At 46.3% G+C, this 18113-nt stretch overlaps 1 protein-coding gene across 1 annotated transcript in view; it reads left to right on the top strand.

Annotated features, from left to right (window-relative positions):
• Window positions 1-17624, top strand: part of LOC141176393 (E3 ubiquitin/ISG15 ligase TRIM25-like) — a 67854-nt gene extending 50230 nt beyond the window's left edge. Inside the window, exons 9-10 of the mRNA XM_073660371.1 lie at window positions 2340-2399; window positions 6263-17624. Coding sequence (XP_073516472.1) covers window positions 2340-2399; window positions 6263-6801 — 599 coding nt within the window. The 3' untranslated portion in view covers window positions 6802-17624. The remainder of the gene's footprint in view (window positions 1-2339; window positions 2400-6262) is intronic.
• Window positions 17625-18113: the final 489 nt, after the last annotated feature.

Here is an 18113-nt window from a genome sequence, read left to right as displayed (position 1 = left end):
GAGCAGGTAGTAGTGGTAGGTGGTATATATAGGGCAGGTAGTAGTGGTAGGTGGTATATATAGAGCAGGTAGTAGTGGTAGGTGGTATATATAGAGCAGGTAGTAGTGGTAGGTGGTATATATAGGGTAGGTAGTAGTGGTAGGTGGTATATATAGGGCAGGTAGTAGTGGTAGGTGGTATATATAGAGCAGGTAGTAGTGGTAGGTGGTATATATAGAGCAGGTAGTAGTGGTAGATGGTATATATAGGGTAGGTAGTAGTGGTAGGTGGTATATATAGAGCAGGTAGTAGTGGTAGGTGGTATATATAGGGCAGGTAGTAGTGGTAGGTGGTATATATAGGGCAGGTAGCAGTGGTAGGTGGTATATATAGGGCAGGTAGTAGTGGGAGGTGGTATATATAGGGCAGGTAGTAGTGGTAGGTGGTATATATAGAGCAGGTAGTAGTGGTAGGTGGTATATATAGGGCAGGTAGTAGTGGTAGGTGGTATATATAGGGCAGGTACTAGTGGTAGGTGGTATATATAGGGCAGGTAGTAGTGGTAGATGGTGTATATATAGGGGCAGGTAGTAGTGGTAGGTGGTATATATAGAGCAGGTAGTAGTGGTAGGTGGTATATATAGGGCAGGTAGTAGTGGTAGGTGGTATATATAGGGCAGGTAGTAGTGGTAGGTGGTGTATATAGGGCAGGTAGTAGTGGTAGGTGGTATATATAGGGCAGGTAGTAGTGGTAGGTGGTATATATAGGGCAGGTAGTAGTGGTAGGTGGTGTATATAGGGAAGGTAGTAGTGGTAGGTGGTGTATATAGGGGCAGGTAGTAGTGGTAGGTGGTATATATAGGGCAGGTAGTAGTGGTAGGTGGTATATATAGAGCAGGTAGTAGTGGCAGGTGGTATATATAGGGCAGGTAGTAGTGGTAAGTGGTATATATAGGGCAGGTAGTAGTGGTAGGTGGTATATATAGGGCAGGTAGTAGTGGCAGGTGGTATATATAGGGCAGGTAGCAGTGGTAGGTGGTATATATAGGGGCAGGTAGTAGTGGTAGGTGGTATATATAGGGCAGGTAGTAGTGGTAGGTGGTATATATAGGGCAGGTAGTAGTGGTAGGTGGTATATATAGGGCAGGTAGTAGTGGTAGGTGGTATATATAGGGCAGGTAGTAGTGGTAGGTGGTATATATAGGGCAGGTAGTAGTGGTAGGTGGTATATATAGGGCAGGTAGTAGTGGTAGGTGGTGTATATAGGGCAGGTAGCAGTGGCAGGTGGTATATATAGGGCAGGTAGTAGTGGTAGGTGGTATATATAGGGGCAGGTAGTAGTGGTAGGTGGTATATATAGGGCAGGTAGTAGTGGTAGGTGGTATATATAGAGCAGGTAGTAGTGGTAGGTGGTATATATAGGGCAGGTAGTAGTGGTAGGTGGTATATATAGGGCAGGTAGTAGTGGTAGGTGGTATATATAGGGCAGGTAGTAGTGGTAGATGGTATATATAGGGCAGGTAGTAGTGGTAGGTGGTGTATATAGGGCAGGTAGTAGTGGTAGGTGGTATATATAGGGCAGGTAGTAGTGGTAGGTGGTGTATATAGGGAAGGTAGTAGTGGTAGGTGGTGTATATAGGGGCAGGTAGTAGTGGTAGGTGGTATATATAGGGCAGGTAGTAGTGGCAGGTGGTATATATAGAGCAGGTAGTAGTGGCAGGTGGTATATATAGGGCAGGTAGTAGTGGTAAGTGGTATATATAGGGCAGGTAGTAGTGGTAGGTGGTATATATAGGGGCAGGTAGTAGTGGTAGGTGGTATATATAGGGGCAGGTAGTAGTGGTAGGTGGTATATATAGGGCAGGTAGTAGTGGTAGGTGGTATATATAGAGCAGGTAGTAGTGGCAGGTGGTATATATAGGGCAGGTAGTAGTGGTAAGTGGTATATATAGGGCAGGTAGTAGTGGCAGGTGGTATATATAGGGCAGGTAGCAGTGGTAGGTGGTATATATAGGGGCAGGTAGTAGTGGTAGGTGGTATATATAGGGCAGGTAGTAGTGGTAGGTGGTATATATAGGGCAGGTAGTAGTGGTAGGTGGTATATATAGGGCAGGTAGTAGTGGTAGGTGGTATATATAGGGCAGGTAGTAGTGGTAGGTGGTATATATAGGGCAGGTAGTAGTGGTAGGTGGTATATATAGGGCAGGTAGTAGTGGTAGGTGGTGTATATAGGGCAGGTAGCAGTGGCAGGTGGTATATATAGGGCAGGTAGCAGTGGTAGGTGGTATATTTTGGGGTAGGTAGTAACTACATATCCAGTATACGGTATTATTTTTACAAAATTGTTTTCATTTTTCAGAGAAAGCCAAACCTAAACCAGCCGCCCCGATCCCAGAAACCAGAGAGCAGCTGCTAATGTGTAAGGAAATATATAATAGTCAGATCCCAGATAGAAAACTGAGGGGCAGATACAGTTATATGAAAAAGTTTGGGCACCCCTATTAATAAAGTTCAGCCATGCCCAGCACCCCCCCCACCTTCTCTCACAATTGTTTGGTCATTTCCTAATACATTAATGCATTTGTTGTTACAGTCATATGAAAAAGTTTGGGCACCCCTATTAATCTTAAGCTTAATGTTTTAGAAAAATTGGTGTTTTTGCAGCAGCTCTTTCAGTTTGATCTATGTAATAACTGTTGGACACAGTAATGTTTCTGCCTAGAAATGAGGTTTATTGTACTAACAGAAAATGTGCAATCTGCATTCAAACTAAATGTGACAGGTGCATAAGTATGGGCACCCCACCAGAAAAGTGACATTAATAGTTAGTAGATCCTCCTTTTGCCTCTAGTCGCTTCCTGTAGCTTTTAATGAGTTCCTGGATCCTGGATGAAGGTATTTTTGACCATTCCTCTTTACAAAACAATTCCAGTTCAGTTAAGTTTGATGGTCGTCGAGCATGGACAGCCCTCTTCAAATGATCCCACAGATGTTCAATGATATTCAGGTCTGGGGACTGGGATGGCCATTCCAGAACATTGTAATTGTTCCTCTGCATGAATGCCTGAGTAGATTTGGAGCGGTGTTTTGGATCATTGTCTTGCTGAAAGATCCATCCCCTGCGTAACTTCAACTTTGTCACTGATTCTTGAACATTATTGTCAAGATTCTGCTGATACTGAGTGGAATCCATGCGTCCCTCAACTTTAACAAGATTCCCGGTGCCGGCATTGGCCACACAGCCCCAAAGCATGATGGAACCGCCACCAAATTTTACTGTGGGTAGCAAGTGTTTTTCTTGGAATGCTGTGTTTTTTTGCCGCCATGCATAACGCCTTTTTGTGTGACCAAACAACTCAATCTTGGTTTCATCAGTCCACAGGACCTTCTTCCAAAAAGAAATTGGCTTCTCCAAATGTGCTTTTGCATACCTCAGCCGACTCTGTTTGTGGCGTGCTTGCAGAAACGGCTTCTTTTGCATCACTCTCCCATACAGCTTCTCCTTGTGCAAAGTGTGTTGTATAGTTGACCGATGCACAGTGACACCATCTGCAACAAGTTGATGCTGCAGCTCTCTGGAGGTGGTCTGAGGATTGTCCTTGACTGATCTCACCATTCTTCTTCTCTGCCTTTCTGATGTTTTTCTTGGCCTGCCACTTCTGGCCTTAACAAGAACTGTCCCTGTGTTCTTCCATTTCCTTACTATGTTCCTCACAGTGGATACTGACAGGTTAAATCGCTGAGAAAGCTTTTTGTATCCTTCCCCTGAACAACTATGTTGAATAATCTTTGTTTTCAGATCATTTGACAGTTGTTTTGAGGAGCCCATGATGCCACTCTTCAGAGGCAATTCAAACAGGAGAACAACTTGCAAGTGGCCACTTTAAGTAGCTTTTCTCATGATTGCATACACCTGGCTATAAAGTTCAAAGCTCAATGAGGTTACAAAACCAAAAAAAGTGCTTTAGTAAGTCAGTAAAAAGTAGGCAGGAGAATTTAAAACAAGAAAATGATAAGGGTGCCCATACTTATGCACCGGTCAAATTTTGTTTGAATGCACATTTTCTGTTAGCACAATAAACCTCATTTCAAGGCAGAAACATTACTGTGTCCAACAGTTATTACATAGATCAAACTGAAATAGCTGTTGCAAAAACACCAATTTTTATAAAACATTAAGCTTAAGATTAATAGGGGTGCCCAAACTTTTTCATATAACTGTATGTAATAATGATACATCAGTATATGGGGGGCAGATATGTAATAATGATGCATCAGTATATGGGGGGCAGATATGTAATGATGATGCATCAGTATATGGGGGGCAGATATGTAATAATGATACATCAGTATATGGAGGGCGGATATGTAATAATGATACATCAGTATATGGAGGGCAGATATGTAATAATGATACATCAGTATATGGGGGGCGGATATGTAATAATGATACATCAGTATATGGAGGGCAGATATGTAATAATGATACATCAGTATATGGAGGGCAGATATGTAATAATGATACATCAGTATATGGAGGGCAGATATGTAATAATGATATATCAGTATATGTGGGGCAGATATGTAATAATGATATATCAGTATATGGAGGGCAGATATGTAATAATGATACATCAGTATATGGAGGGCAGATATGTAATAATGATACATCAGTATATGGAGGGCAGATATGTAATAATGATACATCAGTATATGGGGGGCAGATATGTAATAATGATACATCAGTATATGGGGGGCAGATATGTAATAATGATACATCAGTGTATGGAGGGCAGATATGTAATAATGATACATCAGTATATGGGGGGCAGATATGTAATAATGATACATCAGTATATGGGGGGCAGATATGTAATAATGATACATCAGTGTATGGAGGGCAGATATGTAATAATGATACATCAGTATATGGGGGGCGGATATGTAATAATGATACATCAGTATATGGAGGGCAGATATGTAATAATGATATATCAGTATATGTGGGGCAGATATGTAATAATGATATATCAGTATATGGAGGGCAGATATGTAATAATGATACATCAGTATATGGAGGGCAGATATGTAATAATGATACATCAGTATATGGGGGGCAGATATGTAATAATGATACAGTACATCAGTATATGGGGGGCAGATATGTAATAATGATACATCAGTATATGGAGGGCAGATATGTAATAATGATACATCAGTATATGGAGGACAGATATGTAATAATGATAGATCAGTATATGGGGGCAGATATGTAATAATGATACATCAGTATATGGAGGGCAGATATGTAATAATGATATATCAGTATATGGGGGCAGATATGTAATAATGATACATCAGTATATGGAGGGCAGATATGTAATAATGATATATCAGTATATGGGGCAGATATGTAATAATGATATATCAGTATATGGAGGGCAGATATGTAATAATGATATATCAGTATATGGAGGGCAGATATGTAATAATGATACATCAGTATATGGAGGGCAGATATGTAATAATGATACATCAGTATATGGAGGGCAGATATGTAATAATGATACATCAGTATATGGAGGGCAGATATGTAATAATGATACATCAGTATATGGAGGGCAGATATGTAATAATGATATATCAGTATATGGGGCAGATATGTAATAATGATATATCAGTATATGGAGGGCAGATATGTAATAATGATATATCAGTATATGGAGGGCAGATATGTAATAATGATACATCAGTATATGGGGGCAGATATGTAATAATGATATATCAGTATATGGAGGGCAGATATGTAATAATGATACATCAGTATATGGAGGGCAGATATGTAATAATGATACATCAGTATATGGAGGGCAGATATGTAATAATGATATATCAGTATATGGAGGGCAGATATGTAATAATGATATCAGTATATGGAGGGCAGATATGTAATAATGATATATTAGTATATGGAGGGCAGATATGTAATAATGATACATCAGTATATGGGGGCAGATATGTAATAATGATATATCAGTATATGGGGGCAGATATGTAATAATGATATCAGTATATGGAGGGCAGATATGTAATAATGATATATTAGTATATGGAGGGCAGATATGTAATAATGATACATCAGTATATGGGGGCAGATATGTAATAATGATATATCAGTATATGGGGGCAGATATGTAATAATGATATATCAGTATATGGGGGGCAGATACATCATCCCGCCATCCCCGTTATCTGTCTGCTGACATCCTTTCTTGTCCTCAGACGCGAAGCGATTGTCTGCAGATCCGAGCACTGTGCACAAGAAGATCTTCATATCTGACTCGTTTGCCAAGTTATCGGTCAGCGACACTCCTCAGCTCTACCCGGAGTGTGCACAGAGATTCTTCAGCTGCTCCCAGCTCCTCTGCTCGCAGGGCTTCTCACAAGGCGTCCATTACTGGGAGGTCATGAAAGAAGGCGGGCCCTTCAGCGGATTGGGCGTGGCCTATAATACTATCACTCGCAATGGGCCGGAGAGTCGTCTGGGTCGCAACAAGGTGTCCTGGTGCATCGAGTGGTGTAACGGGAAGCTGCAGGCCTGGCACGATGACAAGCAAACCGACCTCACCACCCCCAACACCGGCAAGTACGGGGTGCTGCTCAACTGCGACCAGGGCTTCGTCTCATTCTACTGCATCGGGAAGAAGTTCAGTGAAATCTACAAATTCCGGGCCCGCTTCACTGAGCCGGTGTACCCCGCTTTCTGGATGTTCTCTAGCAAGACTGTCCTGACCCTTAATGCATACCACCTGGAGCCCTGAAGTCTCCCACACATGAGCCACCTCCAGAGCTGCACTCTCATCACCTCTCTCACACATGAGCCACCTCCAGAGCTGCACTCTCATCACCACTCTCACACTAGTCACCTGCAGAGCTGCACTCTCATCGCCTCTCTCACACTAGTCACCTGCAGAGCTGCACTCTCATCACCTCTCTCACACTAGTCACCTCCAGAGCTGCACTCTCATCACCTCTCTCACACTAGTCACCTCCAGAGATGCACTCTCATCACCTCTCTCACACATGAGCCACCTCCAGAGCTGCACTCTCATCACCTCTCTCACACTAGTCACCTGCAGAGCTGCACTCTCATCACCTCTCTCACACTAGTCACCTGCAGAGCTGCACTCTCATCACCTCTCTCACACTAGTCACCTGCAGAGCTGCACTCTCATCACCTCTCTCACACTAGTCACCTCCAGAGCTGCACTCTCATCACCTCTCTCACACTAGTCACCTGCAGAGCTGCACTCTCATCACCTCTCTCACACTAGTCACCTCCAGAGATGCACTCTCATCACCTCTCTCACACATGAGCCACCTCCAGAGCTGCACTCTCATCACCACTCTCACACTAGTCACCTGCAGAGCTGCACTCTCATCACCTCTCTCACACTAGTCACCTCCAGAGCTGCACTCTCATCACCTCTTCTACACTAGTTTCCTCCAGAGCTGCACTCTCATCACCTCTTCTACACTAGTTTCCTCCAGAGCTGCACTCTCATCACCTCTTCTACACTAGTTTCCTCCAGAGCTGCAGTCTCATCCTGTCTTATACGGTGGATCCACATGATTTGCTGTAGGACTGTTCTTGTTGTTGCAGCGTTCTCCTATAGATGTAATAATAACCCTTCATCTCCATGACATCAGAATCACCATAATGCCCTTCATCTCCATGAGAGCAGACTTCCCAGAATACCCTTCATCTCCATGACATCAGAATCCCCATAATGCCCTTCATCTCCATGAGAGCAGACTTCCCAGAATACCCTTCATCTCCATGACATCAGAATACCCTTCATCTCCATGAGAGCAGACTTCCCAGAATGCCCTTCATCTCCATGACATCAGAATTCCCAGAATGCCCTTCATCTCCATGACATCAGAATCCCCAGAATGCCCTTCATCTCCATGAGAGCAGACTTCCCAGAATGGCCTTCATCTCCATGATTCCAGACTTCCCAGAATGCCCTTCATCTCCATGACATCAGAATTCCCAGAATGCCCTTCATCTCCATGACATCAGAATCCCCAGAATGCCCTTCATCTCCATGCCTCAGAATTCCCAGAATGCCCTTCATCTCCATGACATCAGAATCCCCAGAATGCCCTTCATCTCCATGACATCAGAATCCCCAGAATGCCCTTCATCTCCATGACATCAGAATCCCAGAATGCCCTTCATCTCCATGAGACCAGACTTCCCAGAATGCCCTTCATCTCCATGACATCAGAATTCCCAGAATGCCCTTCATCGCCATGACATCAGAATCCCCAGAATGCCCTTCATCTCCATGACATCAGAATCCCCAGAATGCCCTTCATCTCCATGACATCAGAATTCCCAGAATGCCCTTCATCTCCATGACATTAGAATCCCCATAATGCCCTTCATCTCCATGAGAGCAGACTTCCCAGAATGCCCTTCATCTCCATGACATCAGAATCCCCAGAATGCCCTTCATCTCCATGACATCAGAATCCCAGAATGCCCTTCATCTCCATGAGACCAGACTTCCCAGAATGCCCTTCATCTCCATGACATCAGAATTCCCAGAATGCCCTTCATCGCCATGACATCAGAATCCCCAGAATGCCCTTCATCTCCATGACATCAGAATCCCCAGAATGCCCTTCATCTCCATGACATCAGAATTCCCAGAATGCCCTTCATCTCCATGACATTAGAATCCCCATAATGCCCTTCATCTCCATGAGAGCAGACTTCCCAGAATGCCCTTCATCTCCATGACATCAGAATTCCCAGAATGCCCTTCATCTCCATGACATCAGAATCCCCAGAATGCCCTTCATCTCCATGACATCAGAATTCCCAGAATGCCCTTCATCTCCATGACATCAAAATGCCCTTCATCTCCATGAGAGCAGACTTCCCAGAATGCTTTTGAGGATAGGAGCCTCCTGAATCTTCCTTCTAGTTTGGCGGATGGAACTGGAATCGTGCAGATTCTGATGGAGAATGATATACCTTGGGGGTTCGTCCGGGATATCGTAAATCTGGAATATTCTGTCCATAGTCTTGGCCGCTTCTTTGACTTGTAGAGGCGTCTGCCACCATATTGTTTCCGAATTTGTGAGGGACAGATCTTTAGATCTTTAGACCTTTAGATCTTCTTCTGGAATGATGCAGCTTTAAAGCTGAGTGTTTGATGTGAGATCACTCTTTGTTTTATAGCCTGTGCTTTGGAGATCTGCCGATGTCAGAAAGTGGAGTTATTAGTTGAGGACTGGTGACATCAGAGTTAGGAAGAAGCGTTATCCGTAGAAACCTGGTCACATCAGAGTTAGGAGGAGGCATTATCTGTAGAAACCTGCTGACATCAGGGTTAGGAGGAGGCGTTATCTGTAGAAAATGCTGACAGAGTTAGGAAGAGGAGTAACTGATGTTTTATGCTGAGACCTTGGGGTAGGCTACGCAACCCTTCAGTGGTATATTGCCCTGTAAATTTGATGCTCTGTGGTGTCTTCAAATTCTCGGTAAAATCAGAAGACTTCATATTGTTCACTTCAATAAATCCCAAGTGAATGACCATGAAGAACGACGGCTCATACCACATCATGTGATTAGTTGGGAAGTGCCTGGGGATTACCCCTGTATTGACACAGCATCAATCTGACCACTTGTACGGGGGTGAATTATTCTTAATTATTCCAGACATACTGTTCATTTGTTCTGTAGATCAATGGAAATGAGCCATTGTTTCATGTGAGACTGTCTGTTGACCCTTGTTGTGTGGTAATTTGTGGAATGCCTGCTGATTACGTATTTCATCAGCCCCTACAATGTACTAGTCTGCACAACTTGGAGGACAAATATGCAGTCTAACTGAACAATCGAATAATGAGGGATTACCTCCCCCACCTTCCTCCAAACCTGTGGAACAATGCCCTGAAATGAGAGCTGTTGGACTTAAAAGGGCCCTGCTCCTGTCACAAGTGTGACTCTACACTACAGGACATCAGCCAAGGAACCACGGCTCCAGCTGGTGGAGTACAGATTTGCTCCACTGTCCATCACTGAGCCAACAGCCATCAGCTTTCAGGATTCGCAGGATGTGGAAGAAGCCATGTTTGTACGCAATGGATATTAGTTTGTTCCTTGTTGGTTACATGTGAAGTTACCTAGGTCAAACCAGGGATCAGGGGGTGACATTGGAGGACCACGTGGTGGGAAAGGGCCCCTGTCCCAGCGAACTGAATACAGAATCCTCGTCTCCGGACTTCCCCCATCTGGGAGTTGGCAGAATCTGAAACATCATATGAGAGAAGCTGGGAGATGTCTACTATGCTGATGTACACAAGGATGGAATGGGGATTGTGGAGTTTATTAGTAAGGAAGACATTGAATATGCTTTGAGGAAACTGGATAATACAAAGTTTCATTCTCATGAAGGTGAAACCTCTTACATCTGTGTCTGTACTGAAAGAAATGCAACGGACTGTCCCGATAAGCGGAGAAGGATGAGAAGTCTATTACGTCTGGCAGCCCCGTCAACAGCAACCCAAGACAGGATCCAGCAGTCTCCGGGACTAATTAAGAATGGGAGGAATGTGACGAAACAGTGTAAATCTGGCCACTGGTGCGGGGTTGAATTTTTCTTAATTATACCAGATGTACTGCTCATTTGTTCAGTAGGTCAAGGGACATGACCCATTGTTTCATATGAGACTGTCTGTTGACCCTTGTTGTGTGGTAATTTGTGGAATGCCTGGTGATTACATGATTACATACTGCATCAGCCCCATGTGGTGTAGTAGTCTGCACAACTTGAAGGACAAATATGAAGTCTAATTGAACAATGATGGATTACCTCCCACCACCTTCCCCCAATGCTGTGGGACAATGCCCTGAAATGAGAGCTGTGGGATATAAAAGGGCCCTGCTCCTGTCACCAGTGTGACTCTGCAGGTCATCAGCCCAAGGAACCACGGCTCCAGCTAGTGGAATACAGATCTGCTCCACTGCCCATCACTGAACCCAAGAAGATGTTTGGAGAACCCAGGTTGGGACACTCGGGTCACCTGGCCACATACCTCACTGTGCTCAGTCAGCTTCCTAAGCGTGCCGCTACCTCCTCTGTGCTATGGGTGCCTGACAAAAGCGGGGTGCTACTGGTTGGGATAGTTGGCCCTGGATGCCCCGAAGTAGCAGATGTTCTAATTCCCGGTGAGTCAGTGGAAGGGTGAGACTGTCATTTTTGCCATCTTGTGTACTTGCTGGGAATGTACTATATGTTGTTGACTGCTGGTGATCCAATGAAATATTGCCCCACTATTTTACCCTCACCCTTTGTTGCCTGAGTAGTGTTCTGCCCACGGCAAAGGAGAGCGGGCGTTTAGTGGGATGAGCTCTGGTCCATGCGGTCTTTCTAAAGGCCGCCAGGCTAATGGATGAGAGCTCTCCCTGGCTTTCCGCTAGTTGGGCCACGCTGCTACAGCGTCCTAGCTACAGCAAACTATGCTAAACCTTAACAGTTCATGCTGATGAGTCACTCATGGTTGAGCAAATTAGGCGCAGATGGCGGCCGCCGCTTGTTCCTGGTGGGAAAGAGCCGGATGAATTCACTTGAGACTTTTCCTTGTATACGGGATCTCTTTCTTGCAGACAACAGACAAACCTTGCTTCATGCTCATAGAAATGACTGACACGCTGTGTTGTGTGTTATCTCAGGTCCTCAATCTCCAGGGAAAACATTCTTCAGGAAAAGGATAAATTTCACTTCTACTTGACACAGTCCCAAACAACAAAACTGGCTATAGTCCGTAATCTGCTCTTTCCATAGAGTAACAGTACCTTCTTTATAGTCTCTGTGATCAGAACTCTGCAGACGTCTCTCCCTGTTACATCAGACACACACTAGGTATCTATTGCCTGGTTCTCTCTCAGCACATACTAATCACATCAGGGGGAGGCAACTAGTCCAAACACAAGACTCAGAGGGGAGAATGATGCCTTAATGTCACAATGTATTCAATGTCCAATAAAAGAGCCGAACCCCTACATCTCCACAGTTGGTGACCCTCATGTCTCCACACCTGGTGGCAGCAATGGGATACTACTCAGCCTGGCTGGTCTGAGGGAGCTGCAGGGGTCTGGTGTTTGTAGACACCGCCCAAGAGCTCCACAACCAGTGAGGCATATAGACAGACCCAGCAGACCATAGGTGAGGCATACACAGCGGGTTTCGGACACCACCATGTCCAACTTCACCAGATCGGCCTTGGGAAGAGGGCTGGAGTGCATATATAGCCACAGCTGGAAACGGAAACTACAGGAGCTGTGCCAGCTTCGGCGGTTCGAATACCGGGCCATGTCATGCTCATGTCATATCATTGTCTTATGACTAAGTATGGACCACCTATGTAACTTAATTCTAATATGACTTATTGGGGGACTGCTTATGTCATTTCATTGTCAAGTGACTAATTGGGGACAGCCCATGTCATATTGTCAGGTACCTAGTTGAGGACGGCCTGTGTCATATCATTGTTATGTGACACATTTAGGACTGTCCATATTGTATGACTAGTCAGGGAAAGCCCATGTCATTATCAGGTGACACATTGAGACCCATGTCGTAACACTAATTCAAGACCGCCCGTGCCATATTTTTATGTGACTAAATGGTGACTGTCTGTCATATCATTGTCATGTGGGCATCACAGTGGCTCATTGGTTAGTGCTTTACGATGGCTCGGTGGTTAGCGCTGTACGATGGCTCGGTGGTTAGCACTCTACAGTGGCTCAGGGGTTAGCACTGTATGGTGGCTCGGTTAGAGCTGTAAAGTGGCTTGGTGGTTAGCCCTATACTGTGGCTCAGTAGTTAGTCCTGTACTGTGGCTCGGTAGTTAGCCCTGTATTGTGGCTCAGTGGTTAGCCCTGTATGGTGGCTCAGTGGTTAGCCCTGTACGGTGGCTCAGTGGTTAGCCCTGTATGGTGGCTCGGTTGTTAGCCCTGTACGGTGGCTCGGTTGTTAGCCCTATACGGTGGCTCAGTGGTTAGCACTGTATTGTGGCTCGGTGGTTAGCACTGTATGTTGGCTCGGTGGTTAGCACTGTACAGTGGCTCGGTGGTTAGTCCTGTACTGTGGCTCAGTGGTTAACCCTGTATGGTGGCTCGATGCTTAGCCCTGTATGGTGGCTCGGTGGTTAGCCCTGTACGGTGGCTTAGTGGTTAGCACTGTACAGTGGCTCAGTGATTAACACTGTAAGGTGGCTCGGTGGTTAGCCCTATACGGTGGATTGGTGGTCAGCCCTGTACAGTGGCTCGTGATTAGCCCTGTATGGTGGCTCTGTGGTTAGCACTGTACAGTGGCTCAGTGATTAACACTGTAAGGTGGCTCGGTGGTTAGCCCTATACGGTGGATTGGTGGTCAGCACTGTACGGTGGCTCAGTGGTTAGCACTGTACGGTGGCTCGGTGGTTAGCACTGTATGTTGGCTCGGTGGTTAGGACTGTACAGTGGCTCGGTGGTTAGTCCTGTACTGTGGCTCAGTGGTTAACCCTGTATGGTGGCTCGATGCTTAGTCCTGTATGGTGGCTCGGTGGTTAGCCCTGTATGGTGGCTCGATGCTTAGTCCTGTATGGTGGCTCGGTGGTTAGCACTATATGGTGGCTCTGTGGTTAGCACTGTACAGTGGCTCAGTGATTAACACTGTAAGGTGGCTCGGTGGTTAGCCCTATATGGTGGATTGGTGGTCAGCCCTGTACGGTGGCTCGTGATTAGCCCTGTATGGTGGCTCTGTGATTAGCACTATATGGTTGCTCAGTAATTAGCACTGTACAGTGGCTCAGTGATTAACACTGTAAGGTGGCTCGGTGGTTAGCCCTATACGGTGGATTGGTGGTCAGCCCTGTACGGTGGCTCGTGATTAGCCCTGTATGGTGGCTCAGTGGTTAGCACTGTTGCTTTCTAGCACTGATTCATGGGTTAAAATCCCACCAAGGACAACATCTACAAGGAGCTTGTATGTTCTCCCCGTGTTTGCGTTGGTTTCCTCTGGATTCTCCAGTTTCCTCCCACACTCCACAGACAGAGAGGATGTAGATTATGATCCCTGATGGGGAAAGGGATCATGTCTGTAGTAATAGAAAAAATCAATAATTGACTGCAATATGACATCATAGTCATGTGACACAGGGGGGCGCCCATGTCGTTTCGTGGTCATATGACACAAGTGGGGCACCCATATTGTTTCATGGTCATGTATGTGGTCATTGATTCTTCTTGCAGGTATGGCACCCAACTTTCTATGTGTGTGATAAACCTTACCTCTGCTGTGCTCACTAACTTGGTATGTTTCTTAGCGGACCTCTGCACGACCCCCGTCCCACCCCCGTTCACCACTTTTCTTTATGACCAGCCTGTTTTACTTTGCCTGTGTTATATCCTGCTCTGGCGCTATTTGTTCTTATCTGATAAAGATGAACTCAGGCCTCCCCCCTCTGCTTCACACCTGAATGCATTTGTTAGCACATGTATTGTGAGCACCTGGTCTGCTGACGTAGTCTGCCTATGTGAATTCTATAAAGTGTGAATCTTACAAGTGTGACATATTGAATTAGACCTGAATTGAACATGAAGGCAACTGGATACCAAGGCAAAGTAAACAATGTTTCTGTTTTTTCTCTCCCCTATAGTCCTCCACTTTCTACTAACCCCCCTAATCCCTACACCTAGTAATGAACTGGTCATCTCTCCCTCCATCCTCCCCATTCATCTCACCTCCTCCTCAGAACTATTCCTCAACATTCAATCCTGGGTCTCCAAACACAGACAGCCACCTCATGCCCTCTCCTGCTCCCACCTGCTAACACTTTCTCTGCTCCTCCTCACTGTTGGCAATATTTCTCCAAATCTTGATCCTCCTCACCACATCCCCACAGTCACTTCTACCTCCTATCAACGATTTGTCACAGACTCTCGCAACCTTTCGACCCTTATACCCATCCGCCCAGCCCCCACTTTTCCAGTCCCACTAACAGGAGCTCTGTGGAACGCCTGCTCCGTCTGCAACAAATTTTCCTACATCCATGATCTTTTCATTACTAACAAACTTTCCTTCCTCGGCATCACCAAAACCTGGCTCACCCACTCTGACATGGCCTCTCTAGCTGCACTTTTATTCAGTGGATTCCACCTTTCCCAAATCCCCTGCCCCAGCGATAAGCATGGCGGAGGAGTAGGTTTTCTCCTGTCAGATAACTGCTCCTTCTCCCATATCCCACTGCCACTCTCCGTTACTCTCCACTCTTTTGAGGTGCACTGTGTGCACATCTACTCCCCCTCCAACCTCCAATTGGCTGTCATTTACAGCCCTGAGGGCCAGCCACCAATTTCTTCGACCACTTCACCACCTGGCTACTTCTTCTTTTCTGCTGACATCCTCACTATCATGGGTGACTTCAACATCCCCATCAAAACTTCCCACTCATCTGTCTCTAAGCTTCTATCTCTCACTTCCTCCTTCAGCCTTGCTCAGTGGTCTTCCACAGCCACTCACAAAGATGGCCACATGCTGGACCTCATCTTCACCCTCCTCTGTTCCCTATCTAACCTCTCAAACTCTCCTCTCCCTCTTTCTGACCACAACCTACTTACATTCTCTTCCCTGTCCTCTCCAGGGCAACAATCCCCACTCCACAAACTTGCATACCCTCGCAGAAATCTCAAACACCTTGACCTACACTCACTCTCTAAATCCCTCCTCCCTCTTACAGACATAAGCTCCTTACATGATGCAGTTGTTGCGGCCGCTTTATATAACACCACAGCAGCTGCAGCTCTCGATTCGGTCACCCCTCTCACACATACCAAAGCTCGCACAATCAACAGGCAACCCTGGCACACCAGCCTGACTAAAGAACTAAGGCAGGCTCCCAAAGTTGCTGAGCGGAGATAGAAAAGGTCCTACTCCAATGAGCACTTCATCACAATCAAACAGTCCCCCACTTCTTTCAAGTCCACACTCACTGCAGCAAAACAAACCTACTTCTCATCTCTCATATCCTCCCTGTCTGACAACCCTAAACAACTATTCAACACTTTCAATTCTCTCCTCCGTCCCCCAGCACCTCCTCCCTCTCCTCTCATCTCAGCCGAAGACTTTGCCTCATTCTTCAAGCAGAAGATTGACACCATTAGACAAAGCTTTTGCCTAAAGTCCCCACAGCCCCTCCCCACACCTACTCAACCCTCCTCCTCCAAAACCAGATTCTCCACTATTACGGAAGATCAAGTTTCCTCTTTACTCTCCAAATCACAACTCACCACCTGCGAACTTGACCCAATCCCATCCCACCTCATTCTTAACCTTACCACAATCCTCATCCCAACCATAACCTACCTTTTCAACCTGTCACTAACAACTAGTGTCTTCCCCTCAAACTTTAAACCATCCTCGATTACACCCATCCTCAGAAAAGCCTTCCATTTGACCCATCCTCTGTGTCTAGCTATCGCCCCATATCACTTCTCCCCTATGCCTCAAAATTACTGGAATCACACGTCCATTCTGAGCTGTCCTCCCACCTCTCCTCCTGCTCCCTCTTTGACCGCCTACAATCTGGTTTCCGACCGCACCATTCTACTGATACTGCCCTGACTAAAGTCACCAACGACCTACTAACCGCCAAATCCAAGTGACACTACTCTGTCCTCCTCCTCCTAGACCTGTCATCTGCCTTCGACACAGTGGACCATTCCCTCTTACTATAGACTCTCTCATCTATCGGCATCACAGACTTGACCCTATCCTGGATCTCCTCATACCTAACAGACCGGACATTCAATGTCTCCCACTCACGCACCACCTCCTCATCTCGCCCCCCTATCTGTCATGATACCAAGGTTCAGGTTTGAATCTACAAAAACACTAGAGCACGCCCTCATCATCTCCCGCCTCGACTACTACAACCTCCTGCTCTGTGGCCTCCCTACCAACACTCTCGCACCCCTCCAATCCATCCTAAACTCTGCTGCCCGACTAATCCACCTATGGCCACACTATTCCCCGGCCTCTCCTCTCTGTCAATCCCTTCACTGGCTCCCCATTGCTCAGAGACTCCAGTTCAAGACGCTAACCCTGGCATACAAAGCCATCCACAACCTGTCTCCTCCATATATCTCTGACCTAGTCTCCCGCTACATACCCGCACGCAACCTCCGATCCTCACAAGATCTCCTTCTCTACTCCACTCTTATCTCCTCCTCCCACAATCGCATACAAGATTTCTCCCGTGCTTCCCCCCTACTCTGGAACTCTCTACCCCAACATATCAGGCTCTCACCTACTGTGGAAACCTTCAAAAGGAACTTGAAGACCCACCTCTTCTGACAAGCCTACAACTCGCTCCACCATACCGCTGCATGACCAGCTCTTCCCTCACCTCCTGTATCCTCACCCATCCCTTGTAGACTGTGAGCTCTCGCGGGCAGAGTCCTCGCTCCTCCTGGACCAGTTAGCGACTTCTATTGGTCATGATTATTGTACTTGCTCTTTATTATGTATACCCCGATCACATGTAAAGTGCCATGGAATAAATTGCGCTATAATGATAATAATGTTACTACTTACAGTTAGTACATTGGTTCCTGCAATCTCTGGGGCTCGGGCCGGGGACAGCGTGTTCTTGATATTGTGATGAAGTTGTGACTCACAGCAGCTGTGCATGGGGGTGTAGTAGTCCACTGATCCTGGAATGTGCGCATATCAGCTTCTTCCACAGGGTACATCATCACCACCATCATCCCCCCTGTGATAAGAGCCCACTCCACTGCTGGGGGCTGCAGACGGTCCCCTCCACTGCCAGGGGGCTGCAGACGGTCCCTTCCACTGCCAGGGGGCTGCAGACGGTCCCCTCCACTGCAAGGGGCTGCAGACGGTCCCCTCCCCTGCAGGGGGCTGCAGACGGTCCTCTCCACTGCATGGGGCTGCAGACGGTCCTCTCCACTGCATGGGGCTGCAGACGGTCCCCTCCACTGCCAGGGGGCTGCAGACGGTCCCCTCCACTGCCAGGGAGCTGCAGACGGTCCCCTCCACTGCCAGGGGGC

This window comes from Phyllobates terribilis, unplaced genomic scaffold (genome assembly GCF_046119375.1).
Source record: "Phyllobates terribilis strain yellow unplaced genomic scaffold, ASM4611937v1 Scaffold_25__1_contigs__length_18738178, whole genome shotgun sequence".
Taxonomy (NCBI): Eukaryota; Metazoa; Chordata; class Amphibia; order Anura; family Dendrobatidae; genus Phyllobates; species Phyllobates terribilis.
This window is presented reverse-complemented; position numbering and strand designations above follow the sequence as displayed.